General features: G+C 29.2%; 1 protein-coding gene across 1 annotated transcript; it reads left to right on the forward strand.

Moving 5' to 3' along the window:
* The first annotated feature begins 8,250 nt into the window (after window positions 1–8,250).
* On the forward strand, window positions 8,251–19,763 carry LOC128387636 (neuroglobin-like). The gene is made up of 3 exons (XM_053346865.1): window positions 8,251–8,984; window positions 12,310–12,541; window positions 17,593–19,763. Exons 1-3 carry the CDS (start codon window positions 8,758–8,760, stop codon window positions 17,785–17,787), a joined length of 654 nt encoding a protein of 217 aa, XP_053202840.1. The 5' UTR covers window positions 8,251–8,757; the 3' UTR covers window positions 17,788–19,763.
* Window positions 19,764–19,976: the final 213 nt, after the last annotated feature.

The following is a 19,976-nucleotide window of genomic DNA, read 5'->3' on the forward strand; positions in this document are numbered from 1 at the left end:
ATGATGATGATGATAATAATGGTGATGATAAATACAAAGCCAGCAATTGAATCAACAACAACAATCAATGGTACTTACAATTAAATGGATAAGATATTAACACGATTTCCTTTAACTAACTTACCTTAATTTACTTAATCCAGAGTAACAATTTAAGACGAATCCATTTCAATCATAATCGACATAACGTGATCAATTTAATCACAATCAAATTGTTTTCTTGTTCATCATCATTATTATCATGAATACATAATAATAGTGGACCGGAGTGAGTTAATGATAACAATTTAACACACCGTCAACAATAACAACAATAAAAAAAAAATCCTACAATTTAAAATGAACATGAAAAAACAACAACAACGATTTATACAAAAGCAAATTGTTTGTCAAGTTGATTTAGTTTAATAATGATAATATTTAATCAGCATGATTGTTTGATTATAATAATCAGTTAAATCATCATTACATAGTTAAATAACCATTAACAATTTAAAATATCATATTTGAATTGAATACAATATTCATGATTATGTTGATATGATAATAACAATCAAGTTTATCATTTTTTTTTACAATTACAAAAAAAAACTGTTAATCATTTAATCATAATTGTTGACAATTAACAACACGACTTTTCATTATTATTATCATTTGTCCTTAATTATTACAGAAGTCAAATGTCATCCAATGGTCAATCCAAGGGCTGGGCAAATTATCAATCAGGTGAATTAAAGCTCAGTGATTAACTAATCATTGACTACAATTTAACTCGTGACTATTGATGATGTTAATAACATCCTATATGCTAACCATTGGGTTGGTTTAATTTTTTATAGTTTACTTTTGATTCTGTAACAATTTAAATATTACAAAAACGTGATTAACTAGACATTCACAGGGTAATCAATATGATTACATGGTGGTTGATGTACAGGGTGATGGAGGAGGTAAGATGAGAGATATTATCATGAATATTTGGTGAACATGAATAAGCAAACATTTTGAATAATATTCATAATTTAAGAATTGAGAAGTTAGTTTTTCATGAAACATGATTAACTTGATTGCTTCTGAATTGAAAGTACAGATTTTACAACAATTTAAAAAAATATTCAATAAAAGGATATTTTGAAACAATTGATTAATTGTGAAAATTTTTGTACAATTAAGAATTAGCAATTTCATTAGATAGATTCATCTAATTGCTGCATTTAATTAATGTTGACAGATATGTTTGGTTAACTAACTGTTACTTTGAATTAATTTTGATTGATATTGATTGATTAACTTTATCATCATCATCATCATCATCATCATTATAATGATTACCATTTGATCAAGTTAAATTGTGCTGTTTAATTTTCATTATGTAACAATTAACAAATTGTTTCTTTAATTTCTTGTTCCTGGTTGATTCAAATTAACATGAATTAATTTTTATCCATCACTTAATATTAATGATGATAAAATATGATAAAAACAAAAGGTATGATGATGATTATGGTGGTTCTGAGGTGTATGATGATAAAATAATATCATCATCATCATGATTAGATGGTGAAAAAAAACTGAATTATCCCAAAGGATTTCAATGGATTCTGTGAATATAATCAACCAGCCATGAACATGAGGATGACAAAGGATGATTGTTACTATTATGATGATGATGAAGATGAGTTTGTAATTGTAATGATTAAAATAACCAATCGAGACCAATTGCTTTTAATGATGATTAGTTAATGATAATCATAACAATCAATTCTCTTGATAATAATTAACCTTTAATTTTGTTTTCTTTTTATATTTAATTCTCTCTCTTCTATTTTCAACCTCTTGTAATCATTATGATTTTGCTCACAACTCATACAATTTACTAATTGTTAAAGTTGATTTTTAACCTGTGAGGACAAAAGAAAACATGCACTTTTAATCAATTTTAGCCCAAGAGTAGAATATTTTTTTTAAGTTTTATGAAACCTTAGTAAAAATGAATGAATACGTGTCTTTTTATTTGTTGATCTAACTTTTGCTTATCGAGATAAACGCTTAAAACAAAAAACCCGTTTAAATGGACTCACAGCCTTATAAGGTGATCAAACCTATTGTAAAAGGGGTCAAATGAAAGCTCTTGAGCTTTACTATTCAAAAATAATATCTAGAAAGAGAAATTGTTTGCCTGAATATGGAGATATTAACAAAAATCTCGTTTTACGTGTTCAAATGCAGATAAATGCCTCGGCATACCATGAACTTCATGGCATGAAGACCAACTTTTGACCTCAGTTCATTATAGTTGTCGATGCAGCCTAAACCTTTCAGGATCAGAGGGAGGACAAGAAGACGGACTCGGTTAGCTGCAGGCCAAAGAAATGAAGGGTAAGTTAAATCAACATATTTTATTCATCATTAACATTTTTGCTAGTCTAACTTTATCTTTTTCTATTTCCAGAAGAATAACAATAACTATTGATGGACGATCCAGGATATCAATAGATACATAGCTAGCCATCAGCGAAGATCATTCTGAGGTCGTCAGAGGCTCAACAACATGAACAATAGAAGGTGGTGGTGATAATAATAATAATGATAATAATAATAATAATAGTGATAATGATGATGAATAAATAAAAAAAATTGGACTTGAAACTCTCGTGACTCTTATTCTATCTATTTCTCAGATTTATTTCAGCTTAGATGAATTCATTCTAATCTTTGATGAATTTGCTTTTCTTTAAGAGTTGATATTTTTCATTTATCCCATCTCAGATTCATTCATTCTTTTAATAAGTTTGAGACAACCAATGCTCAACTATGTTTTTATCGACTTTTTCTTGAACCTCAGGACGAGGTTGATGATGAATTTTTGGTCATGTAGGAAATTCTATCGGTTTTTCGCAGGAACGTTTTCGTTTATTGGGCGTTATTATTCGTTTATTTAACACCCCAAACGGTGTGATAATGTGCGTTGGTTTATCATCTCACGGCTTAGCTTTATCACATGACAATCGTAAGTTTCAATTTATTATTTTGAAATTACAGCGTGACAATTCATATGTGCGCAACTTTTTTTTGAAATTGCCACCGTATTAGCTGTTACTAGGTGACAATTTTTTTGCTAATTAACATGACGCACATAAGAAATTGTTTGAGTATAATTTTGAAAATTTTTGTGAACTTTGAAAAAATGGAAAATTTAACACGTGTTCAGATCGCTTTTTTGCATCAAGTCATATTATATGAGAAATTGTAGCATGGCAGAAGCTGGCAGAGCTATGAGATCGAAATGGAACAATATTAAACTTCCTCATTTAAAAACTATGCAAAGGTAAGTCAGTTTTTCTATTAATTAACGATTTCTCCCTATTTCAATTCTTTTTCTCTTTTTCAATAGAGTCATTCAGAAATTCGAGGGAAAGGGAAAATTGATAGACTTGAGAAAACATCTCAGACCTTCTGTCGTGCTCACCGAGAAAAAAGATTCAGGAAGTTAAAGATTTTTTTTAACAAAACCCTAAGGCATCATTGAGACAGTCAGCTCCGTTACTTGCACTGTCTCGTGGAAAATTGAGAAAGTGTCTGCGGAAGATTTTACGATTATACCCGTACAAAATATCAACAGCTCAAAGATTGACTGAAGTTGCCAAGGAGAGAACAATTTTGTGGACAACTTTTAGGAGAAGTTGAAGGAGATATAGCGCCTTACGATAAGATCATTTTCTTAGATGAAGCTCATTTCTATCTTGATGGTTTTGTCAACAGACAAAATTACAGATTTTGGGGATCTGAAAACCCTCACTTAGAATTAGAGAAAAATCTTCACCCTGAAAAGGTAACTTTCTGGGCTGCTGTTTCAGTGAAACGTATCTTTTTAACACACTTCACTGAAACAGTTACTGCATCTCGATACATAACTCTCTTAAAAGATGAAATTGATTGTGGAGTGATAACCTGAAAAAGTTAGTGACACATCAAACATCAATCATGTTCATTCGAAGTCCATTGGTGTTGAAAGTTCAAGCAACTTTCACATTGACACCTTATCGTATTTCAAATCAAGTTGATTTATTTAATTAATTTAATTTCAGGAATCGATACGGTGTATTTCCAAGGAAGTGAATTAATTGGAATTCATATTTTGTGAAATATCATTAATCGTTTCCATTGCTGAAATTTCTGGCTGTTACTGTTGCTGCTGCTGTTCCACCTTATATACAGGGCGATTACGCTAAATTAAGAGATTTGTTTTCGGAATAACTTGAGAACGGCGAATCGTTGACAAGATCAGATTGCAGATATGGACTTGGGAGACCATGGGAATTTGTTTGACATCAAGTTCGAAACTGACCTTTCGGTAGGCCAAAAGTCCGTCCGAGTTTCGCTTTGAGAACAGAAATCATTTTTTTCTGGCTTTAAAAGAGCAAAATATTTCGCAAAATTTTACCAGATAATTTTGGCCTAGCGATTCATGGACTTTGGCCTACCGAAGGTCAGTTTCGAACTTGATGTCAAACAAATTCCATGGTCTCCCAAGTCCATATCTGCAATCTGATGTCAACGATTCATTTCTCGTTATTCTGAAACAAATCGTTTAATTTAACGTAATCGCCCTATATATGAAAGCATTTCAGCAATTCGTTTACTCTCATCGATACAAGATCTAGGTCCAATTGGATTAATGTTTCCCTAATAATCTTCCGATTGTGGGTGGACTTGAGGAGCTCCGTCAACTTCTGATATTGTTGCCACCAAAACTCTAGCACTGATTCGTTTGGCTAAACTAAGCATATTAATTGTCCCCAAGGTATTGGTCTTGATTGTTTACACTGGATTAAACATGTAAGGAGGAGGCGAGGCTGGAGATGCAAGTTGGTAAATCTGATCAACTTCAATGTATAAATGGTTAACTATTTCATGTTGGTTCAGTTCAAAATTTTTATGATAAAACCAATGATGTAGATTACGTTTTCTACCAGTGAAAAATAATCAACTACAGTTACATCGCGACACTTTTCAATAAAGTGTCGACCAAATGTGACCTCACTAATCCATAAACCTCTTATGTTGACGCAATCAAAACTCCGACACCGATTCATTTAACTAAACCTAAATATTAATTATCACCCAAATATTGGTTTGAATAGTTTTCACTGGACTAAAATATTCAATGATGTATCGAAATCCTTAGTATCTTGGTTAATTTCTTATCATAATCTTATCTTATTTAACTGCTTTAAGACATGTTATTCCGCTAAGTAAATTCCTCGCTTTTATTTCCATTCTTCTGAAGATCAATATCTCAGAAAGTAATGGTCATAACGAAAAAAGTCGCTTTTCTGAAATCAGCGTGTCAAAATTTCTACTCTAAAGCCATTTATCTCAGGAACTAGATCTTTCTGCAATCCCATGCTCGCACATAATATGTAGTTTGACATCAAGCCTCTAAAAGTGCGGACCTAATCCGAAGTCCAGCCTCACTTTTCAATATTTACTTGGTTATATTCCTTGTTGTTGATGATGATGATTAACATTAGATTTTAATTGCATAGCCAAATCTGACACTGATGAAAATTCATGTGCTAATAGGGATTATTCTCAAGAGCTAATTATTACTTGATATTAATTATACGTTTATATATATTATAGTATATCTTCATCATCAGGTTAATTTAATTGTTACCTTTTATTTGAATAATTATTTCAACATTTATTCATATTGAGCGTCCAGTAGGTAATCAATATAATCACTTTTAAATGCAAGCCGAACTGATCAAATTGATTATCTTTTCATATTAATAAGAACATCACTTAGACAACCAAGAGATAGTCGATGGATTGTCACAGGGACTAAATCAACCTCCAATTCCTATTCCGAACGCATTAAACGGCATCTGCATTTGAACTATTCCATAACAAGCAAGGGTATATCGAAAATCTATGGAAAGATAACGAAATTTACCAAGTTATAACTTCGAGTCTTAAAAAAGAAAATGTTCTAATCAAGTTCGAGGAGTGGTTCTAACCATAGATTATGATAAACAACATAACTTATGAGTTGACTGTTAACAATTAAATATTATCATTAGGTGTGGTGATTAACATTAAACTATTCCAACGTAACTTAGGATAATGATAGTTAACTGATTAACCGGATTAATTATTGTCTACAAAACTTTTTTTTCTAGTTTTATGTTAATCATTTTGTTTGGTTAATCATTTAAATTGATTTTATACTTGGAGGCAAATCTAAATTGTTTGTAACAATTTAAATAATCAAGATGGCCAATTAATTGCTAAGTATTTTAAATTGTAATTATATTTAAATTGTCATTCAAATTAAAATTTGTTTGCTTGAAACATTTCAATGATGATTATTATTAAGACACTTTGTTGATGATTGTGTTTTAAATTGTTAAATATTCAAATTTATTACCAACAATTAAACAATTTAATTGTGATAAACATGATAACCTGTTTATTGTTAATGATCAAGTTCAACGTTTGATTAGTTTAATGTAATCACGTTTATTAATTTAGTTTAATATTTGCTAAATGATTACTTTGATAGCCTTGATTATTATGATAGTTTAATTGTAATTTAAATATCAGGTTAGTGATTTAAATTGTTGATTTAAAGATGAAGAAAGTTTTTTTTTAATTTGTTATCACTATGTACACTTAATTGTTCAACTAACCAGCTAATTGTTGTTATATTATTTGTCGGTATTAATATTATTGCTTATTAATTAACATAATGATGATTAACAAATGATCATGTTAATCATGATTACGATGATGATGATGATGATGATGATGGTGATATTAATAGTTGATTGTTGTTATGTTATTAAATGGTTCAGTTGACAATTAATATTTGATTCGGTTGGTTGAATTGAAATCAATTAACACAATTAATTGTTAACCAGAGAGACACAGAGTCAAAAAACTGTTGGTTAACTTTAATAATCATTAACATGTCAACACAACAATTAACTTAACTACAAAGCCATTTAAATTGATAACAGATGAATAACACAATTAACAATTAAGGATTAGTAATAAATTTATGAAAATAAAATCGATAACAATTAAATTATAAATGAATTAAGCTAATCAAATATCTCAATGTGACAATTTAAAAGACAGAAAAAAACTTTTTTAAATATTAGTTTCGTTTTCATTATAAACTTTTTGATTGTTGATTAAATTATTATCTTGACAATTGATGGTGATAATTAACAAGAAAACAATTTGATTGTGATTAAGTTGATCACGTTATGTCGATTATGATTGAAATGGATTCGTCTTAAATTGTTACTCTGGATTAAGTAAATTAAGGTAAGTTAGTTAAAGGAAATCGTGTTAATATCTTATCCATTTAATTGTAAGTACCATTGATTGTTGTTGTTGATTCAATTGCTGGCTTTGTATTTATCATCACCATTATTATCATCATCATCCTCATCCTCATCCTCATCATCATCTTGATAATCTTACCTGTATCCTCCTGATGATGATAATGATGAGGATGATAAAGATGAGGATGGAGATGATTGTTTTCTTGTGGTCAATTAGGTAAATATCTTGTTACCTGAGAACCATAAGAAAATCGCCTTGGGCGTTTTTTTGAGTTTCTCTCTCTTTCTTTTTATGTTGATTGTGATTCCATTTTAATATTCAATTGATTTAGTTAAGAGTAGGTTGTTAGTTAATTGTTAGTTTTAATCATCTTTTTTTCTAATACGGTTTAATGTTCATCATTTAAATAATGACAATAATCATTACTGTTAACTATTTTGTACAACCAACGATTTAAAGTTAATTCATCATTAAATTATCTTTAAATCGTTTCTACCCTCACATTTAACAAGAAATTAATTCTTCACTCTTTAATCAACCATCTAAATGAATTAAAAGCTCAAAACAAAATCAACTTCGATTCTCAACAAATAAACGTAACGATCAACACAAAAAAAAATCCAAACCAAGTCCATCGAAACCATCAAATGAATACTTAACCCTAAATATAATCAACTTCTCTCAGTTGATTGTTCACACAAAATGATGAAAACAAGTCAAACTAATCGTAACAATTAAAATCTAATTAACAAAACAATAGAATTACTCTCGCCATCTATCGTCTCAAAAAGTAACTAAAAAATCGAAGGAATTTTTTTTCTATTGTAAAAATTTCCCCAAAAATCCAATAGATGGCGAAAGCTAAACCAACGATTTAAATTCCATTTTCAATAAATCATTTGGTAAATATTTCTTCATCACTCCCACCGTCACCATCACCACCACCACCAAAGCATCATCATCATCACCATCTACCACCACATACAATTTACCACCATCACTATCAAAGTATTTTGAATGAACAGTATTTCAACCAAAGGAAAGAGACAAAAAAAGACTCTAAGTAAAAAATACTGAGTCTGAGTCTGAATTTGTTATTGTTTTGGTTATGGATTTTTTTTTGTTTCTTTTCTTTCATCATTTCTGATATTAAACTAAAACTATAAGAAGTTGAGTTAAATATTGTCCATCGAAAAAGGTGAACAACTGAGAAAAAAAAACCTCATCTAAATTTCATCTTTTAAGTTTTTAAGTTAAGTTGTTTTGGGAAAATTTCTCATTCAAATTGGAAATCAAATAATTTGTGTTTACCATTTGAAACCTTTTCATCAGATACCTTGAGATCCTCCATTGTGTTTGTGTCATCATTGTCAGAATTTTATATTCCTATTCATAATCATGGGTTGTGCCTTCACTAAGAACCTAACCAATGGTTCAGGATGTAATTCAAGTGTACGTGCTAATAATAAATCAGGAAATGTGTCCAATAATCCACTGGAAGTGCCGGAACCACCGCCACCCGATCCAAGGCTTCCCCTGAATGCCAGGCAAAAGTTTCAAATAACCAAATCATGGAAAGGTATTCAAAGAGCCATGGAACCAACCGGAGTCTCAATGTTTATCAAGTAAAAATTATTCTTCTCTCTCTCTTAAACAAAACAGAAAAAAAAACAATTTAAATACAAAGAGAATTACAATTGAATCGATTTAAACATTTATCTATTTACTTTTCAATCAATTTATGAAGCCGAGTACAGAATTTATGTTTTCCCTCCTTTGTCATAATTTTCAAAAATTCTGATTGTTCAGTGGTTTTTTTCCTGCTAAATTCACAATCAACATGATGATGAAGATGATTATTATGATGATCGCCATGAAAATTACTCCAATAATGACGCATCATTTTTGTGATTATCATGAAATGATGATGATTATTCAGAGTATTGTGTGTGTGTATCATGAAGAGACAGAATAATATTATCATCAGATTATCTATGAAATTTTCAATTTCATATTCTTATTCTCTGTTTGCTACTCCCGTTAATTATCATGATTAACACGAGAAAAAGATATTTACTTAATTCATACATGTAATTGGAAGAAAAATTTTCCCACACTTTATCTCTTTTTCTTTAATCCTCTTCAAGTGATTAAGGTTTATCATCATTATTTTCTGATTAGGTTTCAATGGAAATCCGAATTAGGATTCAATTTGTATGAAATTTTTGCTTCTTCTGGTTAGATTAACAAAAAAAAAATACTCTCAAGTATAAACTTTAAGGGATAAGGAAGATGATGATGGAGGAGGAGGTTTAGTGATGATACTGATGATTGAGGTAGATGATGATGATGATGATGATGATGATGAAAGTAGCAGGTTGAATATATAAGAATGAGGTTTGTTAGGAGTGATGATGATAAAGATTATCATCATCATCTTACACTTGAAAGAGTTACTATCATCAGAGTATGTGAATCAGTCCACAAAATTGATTTAAGATGACAAGAATTACTAGATTACGTCATTCACCACCATCATCATGAACAAAATCATTATCATGATGAAAATTCAGAGAGATGATGAAAACTGTTTACAGTTTAATGCTCATGTCGTTATTATTATTACCATTGTTGTTGTTGCTGTTGTTACCATTATAAAGACCATATTATTTAGTTTCACATTTCATGTTAGTTTGATAATTAAATTGTTAAGCTTGATTAAGTTGATCACAATGAATCTGATTCATTTTCATGAAATCCAACCATATGAGCCATGAAACATCAACATGACTATTAACATATCAGCATATTTCTCTCTCTCTCTCCCTCTCTCTCTCTATCTTAATCTCTTAATCTCTTCATTAAATTCACTTCCAATTTCTAATTCTATCAATTGTGAGTTTCCATTGAATTTACCTGAGTTTTTATCTGATATGATTTTCAACACTGAGTTGCAACAATTTTATTCATGGAAATGACTCTTGAAATTATTGTTATTACTATTCAATTACCAGTTAAGAGATGATGATGATACATGTAATTATCATGATTTAATATGATTTAGAAAAAAAAACCTCTACAAATCTGACGAATTACATTAAATTGTCTTTATCAGGTTAACGAAAATTTTAGTTACCATTAGATAAGGTGAAGGAGAAAAAAGAGATTCTCAAGATGAAGATGAAATTTCTATTCATGTTATGATGATGATGAAGCTTTTTATCTTCTTCATCTTCATCTTCATCTTCATGATAATCATGATGCTTCGACTCTGAGATATTGTTGATGATCATCAGGAGTTTATCTGAATTCTGAAGATAATGTTCAAATTCTGATCAATTGTTTTCATTGAATCATGAAAATCTCGTTATCTCATGATGAGAATTTTTTTCCTCTTCTAGGAACTTGAGATTTTCGTCCTTCTTCACCTCCTCCACTTCCTCAACTTCCTCCTCTTACAATATCTCCACCTGAACTACAACCACCACCTCCTCCATCACTATTAGAGAAAAGGAAAGTGAGTTGGTTCTATGAATCATGAGGGTGGTGTAGGATTTTCATGGTGGCTATCGTAGTAGTGGGAAGTGATTATCTAAACATTAACATTCATTATCTGTTTACCTGGATTCTTCGAATCAAATTATTCTGATTCTTCAATTACTAGGTAATATTATATCCAACAAATAGCCTGAAGGTTTGAAAAAGAGGAGAAATGGTAAAGTAAAATAACAGATAAGATGAGGATGGAACCTGAATAAACAGCAAAAAAAGGTACATTTAGTTGAGAAGGAGGTGAAGGTAGAGGTGGATGAAGATAATAATATTGTTGTTTCTGTTGTTGTGTTACTATTGATGATGAAGAAGATGATGATGATCATCTTCATGAACAACATTTAACATGCTCAGGGTTTATCCTGAAGAAGCCAGAAAAAAATATCGATTGAATCGAACTTTTTTTCCGTAGAATTTTTTTTTCCTCTCTCTCTCTTTCTCTCTTTATTTTTTTCTCTTTCACTAACGATTCTTAATCTTTTTGTTCATAATGACGATAATGATGATGATGATAATGAAGATACGCTGAAAAATGAGACAGTAAATATATTCATCAGAATTCCAGGAAAAAGAGAAGAAAAGGAAAACTGAAATATCTCTTGATACTCTTTCTGATTCTGTAACTGAATCAATTCATTATTAATGTAATTTCCTATTTATGATATCATGTTGATCTAAATTATTGCTTAATAATCAGTTGTTACTCATCATCATCATAATCATTAGAACTTATTTTGTATTAAAATGATACAAATATTATCTTCCCGTAAAAGAATGAAAAAAGAAAGAAAAAAGTTTTGTTCGAAAATAAAACTTGTAACCTTAAATTTGTTAATTCTTTCTCCTAGTTTAATAACCATTATTGAATTAAATCAATTACTAAGTTGAAATTTACCAGCAAAAAGAAAATCAGGTAATAACATGGAAGAGAAATTATTGATTAAATTGGATAATAAAAATAACATGAGAATAGAAAAAAAGATTCTGACCAAAAGAAAGAAGATAAAAAGTTCTAATCGTCGACAAAAATATAAACACTTCGAAATCAACTATTCTACCTTATCTCTCTCTCTCTCTCTCTCTCTACCTCTCGGGCTCCCTTCAATCACCACCACCCACTTGACACTTTCTACAAAAAATTGTGATTAACATTAATTATTATGATTAACCTGATTCTTGTGGAAATTAAATGTTGTTATTGACAACAGTTAATGTTGATAATCAATAATCAACTTGGTGTTAATCTGATATCAGTGTTTATGACACAATGGAAAAGCAATTTTTATCCTGAATACGAATTATATTAATTCTTTTCGATTCTTATAACTGAAATGTTTTCTTTTCGATTATTAAATACTAATTGGAATGTTCTATTTTACTCTACTTCTCTTCGATCAGATTATTCGAGGAAAACTCTGAACTTCTTAATCTTTTCACCAAATTTCAATCATTAAAAACCAAAGAATCCCAAAGAGAGTCGATGGAATTGGCTGAACATGCATCGAAAGTAATGACAACCCTTGACGAATCAATTAATTCACTCGATAAGGTTGACTTTTTTATGGACTATTTACACGCAATCGGTCGTGATCATCGTAAGATACCTGGTTTCAAGAAGGAATATTTTTGGGTGAGTAATCATAATAATCATCATGATGAAGTTTTCCATGAAAATATCTCATCTTTACCACACCTTGAAAGTCTTTGTGAAAAATGATCACATCAAATGTAAGAAAGTAACGGTAACTTTTTTTTGTTGAATTTTCATCATCTTGATCATCATCAAAACAATTAACTCGATTATTATAATATTTGAATTTTAATTGTTTCACTTGTTATCTTCATGATTAATCATAGATATTCACTTTATATATTACACGTACAATCAGTTCATCTTCATAGCAGAAAAAAAGTTCTGATAATAATTTTTCTTTTCTCATTTAATATGAGGAAAAAGTTTCCTTGCAGTCTTGTTATCATGTTGATTGCTTAAATTAATTAATTGATTGTCATGGTATTTATGATAATTAGATGACGATGATGAGGATAATGGTCATTTGTATGATAATATTGCAATAGGTAAGTAAGGTTGTTACACTTATTACCTTAATCACGGAAATATTATCATGAAGAAAGGAAAAGAAAGAGAGAAAAAGTTCTTGGATTGAATGAGAAACTAGTGTCAACATTATCATGACAATATCATGAAAAAGAAGATGATAATGAAAGGAATGATGATATTATCCCTTTGGTATCAAGGAAGATTGTATCATGTATATTATTAACAATCAATCTGATTAATAGTGAATAATAATATGAAAGACATTGAGTTAATGGAAATACTTAATTATCTTGTAAATATTATCAGAGTTTTAATCAGAATCGCAATCAGAATCATGAATTACGAGAGAGATAGAGAGAGCAAGAAATTTTCGTATCAATCTTTGATTTCCTATTTGAAATGGATTCATGATCATGATGAAAAAATTGAATTTGTAGATAAAACTTTCTGTCACCGTCATCACAATAAAATGAACAACAATCAATAAAATCTCAGGTAAACAGTTAATTCAATTCAGTTTGTCAACAATTAGATTAATTTTGTTGGATTTTCCTTTTCATGTTGTCAGAACCTCTTTTTTTTACACTTTTCCTGCTTTTTTTTGGAGTAAACTTAACTCACTTTGATTATTTCCATGGCTCATGGTGATTCTGTTTCTGATGAATCAGGATTCTCATTATAATTAAATGCTCTCTCTCACACTCACTCGCTCTCTATCGTTGACATTATTAATTGAGTTTCATTTTGATTAAAATGAAAAGGTAGGATGAACAAAAAAAGATGTAAATTAATGAGATGAAGTACCAACCGTTTCCTGGTTGTTTTTTTTGTTCATCACAACTGAATCAAGAAATGAAAATAATCACCATGTTGTTTAATATGTTTATTCAGGAATTGAATGTTAATCATGATGACAATTCTCGTCTTGTTGATTTGATTATCATCGTCATTAATTAATCAAATTGTGAATAAATTTTTGTTCATCAATTGAATCATTTTGTATTACATGGTATCACCACAATTGAATTAAAAAAAAGAGGTTACATTTTCAATTGGAATGAAGAAAAAAAAATTTTTCTTCTAGCGTTCAGATTCATCATCAATTCATTCCTTTGAATCTTTTATCAGATTTTTTTTTCCTTCATACTCTTTGCATGATAATAACTTTTTTTACATGGTGATGGCTCATTTCCATGAGATAAATATTAATACAATTGGTTCAATATGAGTTTTACTTACTTTCCTGTCTTTCTCAGTGGGGTGGGTGAATCCTCTTCCACTCTCTCTCTTTTCTATCTCCTTAAGGGTGTAGGGGGAAATAGTCTCATGATATTTATTTAATGAAATTCTGGCAACACCATGATAATTTTTCAGAATTAAAGTATAACCTTAATTGCTTTGATTTAATAGTTACTCATATTGAGGTTGACATTTAAATGTTAATGTTAATCGTTGATGTTAATTGATATGAAATCTTGTTTGTCTCTTCACTTACCATGTAATTCATTCATTAGGGTGGAACAGAGAGAGAGAGAGAAAATTATTATTCGAATAAATAATTTTTCTCTTCTAATGATTGAATTGAAAAGTTGCACTTTCAGGGGAATATGTTTAACATGAACCTATGAACTGAACTTTTTATCATCATTATTAATCGATAATCATTCAATATCATGATAAGAATTTTCATCTCAAGTCAACTCAAGGATGATAAAGTGGGAGATAGAGTGAGAGGGGAAATATCATCTTGATCATTTTTTCAGAATCAATTTTTTTTCTTCTCTTCATCATCACCATGAATGTTTTGAAAAGTATGAAGATGATGATAAAGATAAGGTTGAATGATAATGAAAAAAATGGAGAGAAAAAAACACAGAAAATGAACTTTGCTGAAGTTTCTGTTTATTTTCAAGATTCTGATGTTTAGATGAAAAGGTTTCAGATGATGATAAGCATGATAAGCATGATAAGAATGTGAAGATGATCCTGGAATTAAAATCAATGGAGGTTTACTGAAGGTGGAGGTGGAGGTGGTGGTGGAGATGATGATGATTATGGGAGTGGAAAGTGGTAAACAAAAGGTTCTCATTAACTTGTTATTTAATCAGTTGCATCATGAAATTATCTCATTGATAAGCTTTTATCATGATCTACTAATTGAACATTCTGATAACATGATTAATCGCTCAGATTGAGGATAAAATTTTCCTTCTTGTCTAATAATATCTTTACAATATGTTCAATATGTTTCCGGTCTCTGTCTTTATAATCAACTTACATTAAATTAGATTGATAATCAATTGGTGATAAAAATCAGCCATTGAATATATTATAATGATGGTGATAAGCAAATTCAATTGTTTAATTGACAACAATTAGTGATGAAAACACTTAACTAATCAATTTAATCTAGTTTTTGTGTTACTTTTTTTTTTTAAAAAAAAAGTTATCATTAATATTAATAGTAACATTTTAAGTGATAATCTTAATGACTAATTGTTGGTTAAAGGAGATTAACATTACTATTTTTAGTGATTATAATCATTGATCAGATTAAATTTAATCCAGTTACATGTAGAGTAGCCATGAAATTACAACAGTTAATTGTTTAATTGATTTACTTGTATTTCTTTTTACCAACTAACTAAATCAATCAACGTTTTAATTTGAATGAAATTTTTTCTTCACTTCATCTCTCTTATAATGATGATGATGATGATTATCCTTAAGATGATTACAAGGATGACAAGGAAAGAGAGAGAGAGATGAAATTGACTGGTATTTATATTTATCTTGATATTATCCACCCTGAGCATTCAGTGGGAATATAATAATACCCAGTGAACAGGAAAATGACATTATTCAGCATTATTTTGATTCTTTGTGTTGTTTTTTCATAGATGATGAGGATGAATGTAAAAAAAAGCTGTCGAAAGCAAGATGAGGATAAAGATGAAGATGATGAGGTAAATGTTATTTATATAAAGTATTTTATTTGCCCTCCCTGTTAAATCAAATAGTGATTAAGATATAAATGGTTACCTTGAAATCATTGAAACTGAATAGAAGTTAATTATCGGCAAGATATTTATCATGATCACAATTTTCTTGATATTTTTTTTTAAATTCTTTTCTTCCTGTTTTTCTAAAAGATAAAATTCTGAAAATTCCAAACTGATAATTTATCCTCTCTTATATTATTCTTTCATGGTGATACTTAACAATTCATCCAGTATCTTATATGAGTGAGAGAGAGAGAGAGAGCCTCATGTTCATGATGATGTAAGTTATATTTCTGACAAGTTGATGATGATATTCAACAGGAATATTCACCCATGGAGGTAATTTGAATATTTTGTCAGAACTTTTTTCCTCTTTCTCTCCTTCTCTTACTTTAACTCGTGTAATACAATTTCCCATGATTATGATAAACTAATAATAATGTTAGATGATAAATTTAATTCAATTTGAAACATCAAGGTGAATAAGAGACTGAATTTTTTACATATTCATCTGGAACAATAATCATGAAGGTGTAATAAATTACAGTGTTTCAAAAGACGATCATAAATATGGACTCATTTTCATCAGGCTGATCAATTTCATCATGCTCATGTTGATTATTATTATTATCATGTCAGAACTTGTATCATGAAAGTGGGTGGAAGGGGAAAAAGATGAAGAATATTTTAGAAAAAGTTGAAAATTCCAAATTCTTTTTCGCTTCCTTCTCTCAGGATACATGAAGAGTTACCATGTATTTCTACCCACACCTTATCCATTGACGATGATTAATCCAGTTGAACTAAAATTAGCATCTCTAGTAGTAGTAACCGGAAAAAGGAAGTGGGTAAATTTGTTCCTCCTCCTACTTCTTGTAATAAACATGGATAACAAAATTTGGTGATAAAAATGAATCAAATTGAACTTTTCCTTGACAATTTTCGTATCTCGTTCACTTTCATGAAAAAGTTTTGAATATTATTTTTGGCTGTTGGTTCTGACACAATTCGGGGAGAGAGTTAGATGAATTCGGATTCTGATTTCATGTTGACTTACATGTATGAATCTAACTTGTGTTTCCCTGTAATCAGATAAACCCAGAATTCTGGGTGGAAAGATTTATCACTTTTCATGATAATAAACTTGAATTCTGAAAATTTCACCTAAATTTCCAGAGAAAGACAAAGAAATTCTTTCTTTTTCTAGTGAGATTGTATTCATTATTAATTTCATAAAGAATTCATTTCATAATGACAACAATAATTAAAGATGATTAGCTAAATCATCATCATCGATTAATGTGATAATCAATGAGAGCTTTTGTCTCAATGTTAATTATCAACTTCTATCACAGTTTTACCGTTAATCTGATTGATATTAATTGTTTAACACGAAATAAGTCAGAAAATTAAACAACATAATTGATTGATTGTCACAAGAACTAAAATTTACAAACAAATTTTACCGTTACAATTAAATTATCTCTTACAACTTGAATGGATTCGTTACCTTGACATGTTATTAATTTTTTGTTCCAAGTTCAATGTTAAAGGTTGGAAACTAATTAACTGATTCTCTTAATTGTTTCGATTTTTTCATCTCATCTAATCAAACAGAGGATTGAGAGGCCATTTTTGACCGCCGTTAAGGACACACTCGAGGATAGATACACCGAGAACATGGAAAACATTTATAAAATAACTGTACATTTCATCCTCGAAACTTTGATTGCCGGTTACGAGGAAGCGGAATCGGAAGATGTTAATAGTAACACTAAACAATTAGAGGATAATCAAGATGCTACAACGTAACAATTAGATGAACGAAACTTTTTCCTTCTTGATTCTCATGGATTTACAAACAATTAACTCTGATCAATTTACGTGTGTAAGGACAAAGTGTTAACTGTTGTAAATTGTTAATCAGTCAATGAGAGTCAATGTTTCAATCTAACAATTTAATTGGATTACATCTTACAATTTTCTAGTGTAGATGTTAATTGTTTTGTTTCTTCTCATTGTGATTCAACTTGATTCAGTTCTGCTTAATCACCATCATCATGATACATGAGGATTATTGTATCATCATCAGTGTTTGATTTGTTTCCTTCTGGCTAATCCTGGTTGATTTAGAAAAATTTATAAACAAAAAATTGATTCGGTTAAAATTCAAATCACAATCAACAATCAGAATCATCTTGTAATTTTAATCATCTCCTCATCAATATAAATATATTTATCTCATCAAGGGTAATTGTTAATAGTTTATCAAGAGCTGCCCGTTAATTGTAACATTACAATATCTTAATAATATTGAGTTAATTAGCTTTAATTGTTGACCCAATTAGTTAAATAATAATTTCCAGATTCTTGGTGCTTCATATTGATAATTATATAAATCATTTCATTCATAATTTAAATCATCAACATCATCATCAAGCTCAAGCAACAACAATTTGTGTTAATTATCACCACAAAAAGAAAACAATTTACAACAGAAAAAGAAACAATTAACTGGATTAATTAAAACTAAACACTAATCACACAATCGACTTGCGGATCATCAAAATTAATCATGACCGTCCATTGAGCTTAATCAACAATTAGTTGATCTATGAATATAAGGAAAACGAATCAAAATTAACAATTAGCTCTAATTGTTTACAATAAATTACACAATTCACAAGTGAAAGCCAAACAAAATTCAACAAATCTAATCAACAATTAAAAAACTAATTATTGTGTCAAAAGAAAAAGTAACAACCAAATGAAATATTATCTTTTAATGAACAAACAACAGCAATTAAATTACTCTCATGGTTATTACTAAATTGTCATCGTTATAATCATCAAGGTTTGATTGTTGTTCTGTGAATGTTAATTAAAACCAAAAATCCATGGGAATCAATGAATGAGAAATGAAAAGAGGAATAGAAGAAAAAAAAGTTTAATTCTAAAAAAAGTAAACAAAGAAAATCGAATTTCAATTGATGAGAATTTTTTGTTTTCTTTTTCGCATCCAAATAAATCTTCCTCATCTTCATCATGATCATTCATTCAGTTCAATATTCAGGATGAAGTCAGAATTGTGATAACTAATAATCATGAGAAGTTTATTCATATGGAATCGAGATCTTTGTTCAGAACTTTTTTTTTCTTTGCTCAGAAATTTTTTATCGAATTTTTTTCTTCTCTCTCATTCTCTCTCTCTCTCTCTATTTCTTTTCAAGTTATCATCATGAAATCCTCTGAATTGTCAGTTAAATAAACAGTTATGAAAACTGTTGAAAGGTTAGTAAACAATTTACAGAATTGACAGAAAACAAATATTATGAATATCCAACCAACTTTAAAAAATTTTTTCCTTTCTGTTAATTGTTGTCAGTCCATTTTCATCATTAACTTAATTGTGATCATTAAATTGATTATAATTGATGTTAAATTGCTTCATTTCTTTCCTTTGTTTACTTTTCATTCATTAATCATGATAATTAATCAACAATCAATTTCGGTTTTCTTTTTTCTCAATCTAATCAAATCTCAAACTTTTCTTTGCTTAATTGTGTTGATACAATGATTCAGATAATTTAACAACATTATCGTTTCTTTTTATATCTTAATTATGTAAATTGTTTCACCATAAATCATGTAAACATTAACATCTCTCTCATCTAACAATTAAACAAACACAATATGTACAATTAACTGATTATAATCAACTGTATGTAACACTTAATATATCAACTGATTAAATGTAAAACTTGTTGATTAGTTTTGATTAACATTTACTTTCATTTCATATACTCAATTGATTAACTTTTTTTTTTCGTCCACAATTAAAGTTAAATTGTTGACCGATTGATTTTTACATGTATAAGTTAATTAAATGAACTTTTAATTGTTAAGGTTTCCACAGTTTAAATGGCCTCCAATGAATAGTAATTAACTATTCAAACTGTTATGAATATCATAAAGTTTCATCAACCAATTGTTAGATTTTC

Source organism: Panonychus citri, unplaced genomic scaffold, assembly GCF_014898815.1.
Source record: "Panonychus citri isolate SS breed McGregor unplaced genomic scaffold, ASM1489881v1 Contig00092, whole genome shotgun sequence".
NCBI lineage: Eukaryota > Metazoa > Arthropoda > Arachnida > Trombidiformes > Tetranychidae > Panonychus > Panonychus citri.

What these genes read in the sequence shown, in the direction of transcription:
- LOC128387636 (XM_053346865.1), top strand. Translation starts at nt 8,758, where the DNA reads ATGGGTTGTGCCTTCACTAAGAACCTAACCAATGGTTCAGGATGTAAT. An exon ending in GGAGTCTCAATGTTTATCAA is followed by an intron (nt 8,985 to 12,309) that starts GTAAAAATTATT and finishes CTCTTCGATCAG; the next exon opens with ATTATTCGAGGAAAACTCTG. An exon ending in TCAAGAAGGAATATTTTTGG is followed by an intron (nt 12,542 to 17,592) that starts GTGAGTAATCAT and finishes CTAATCAAACAG; the next exon opens with AGGATTGAGAGGCCATTTTT.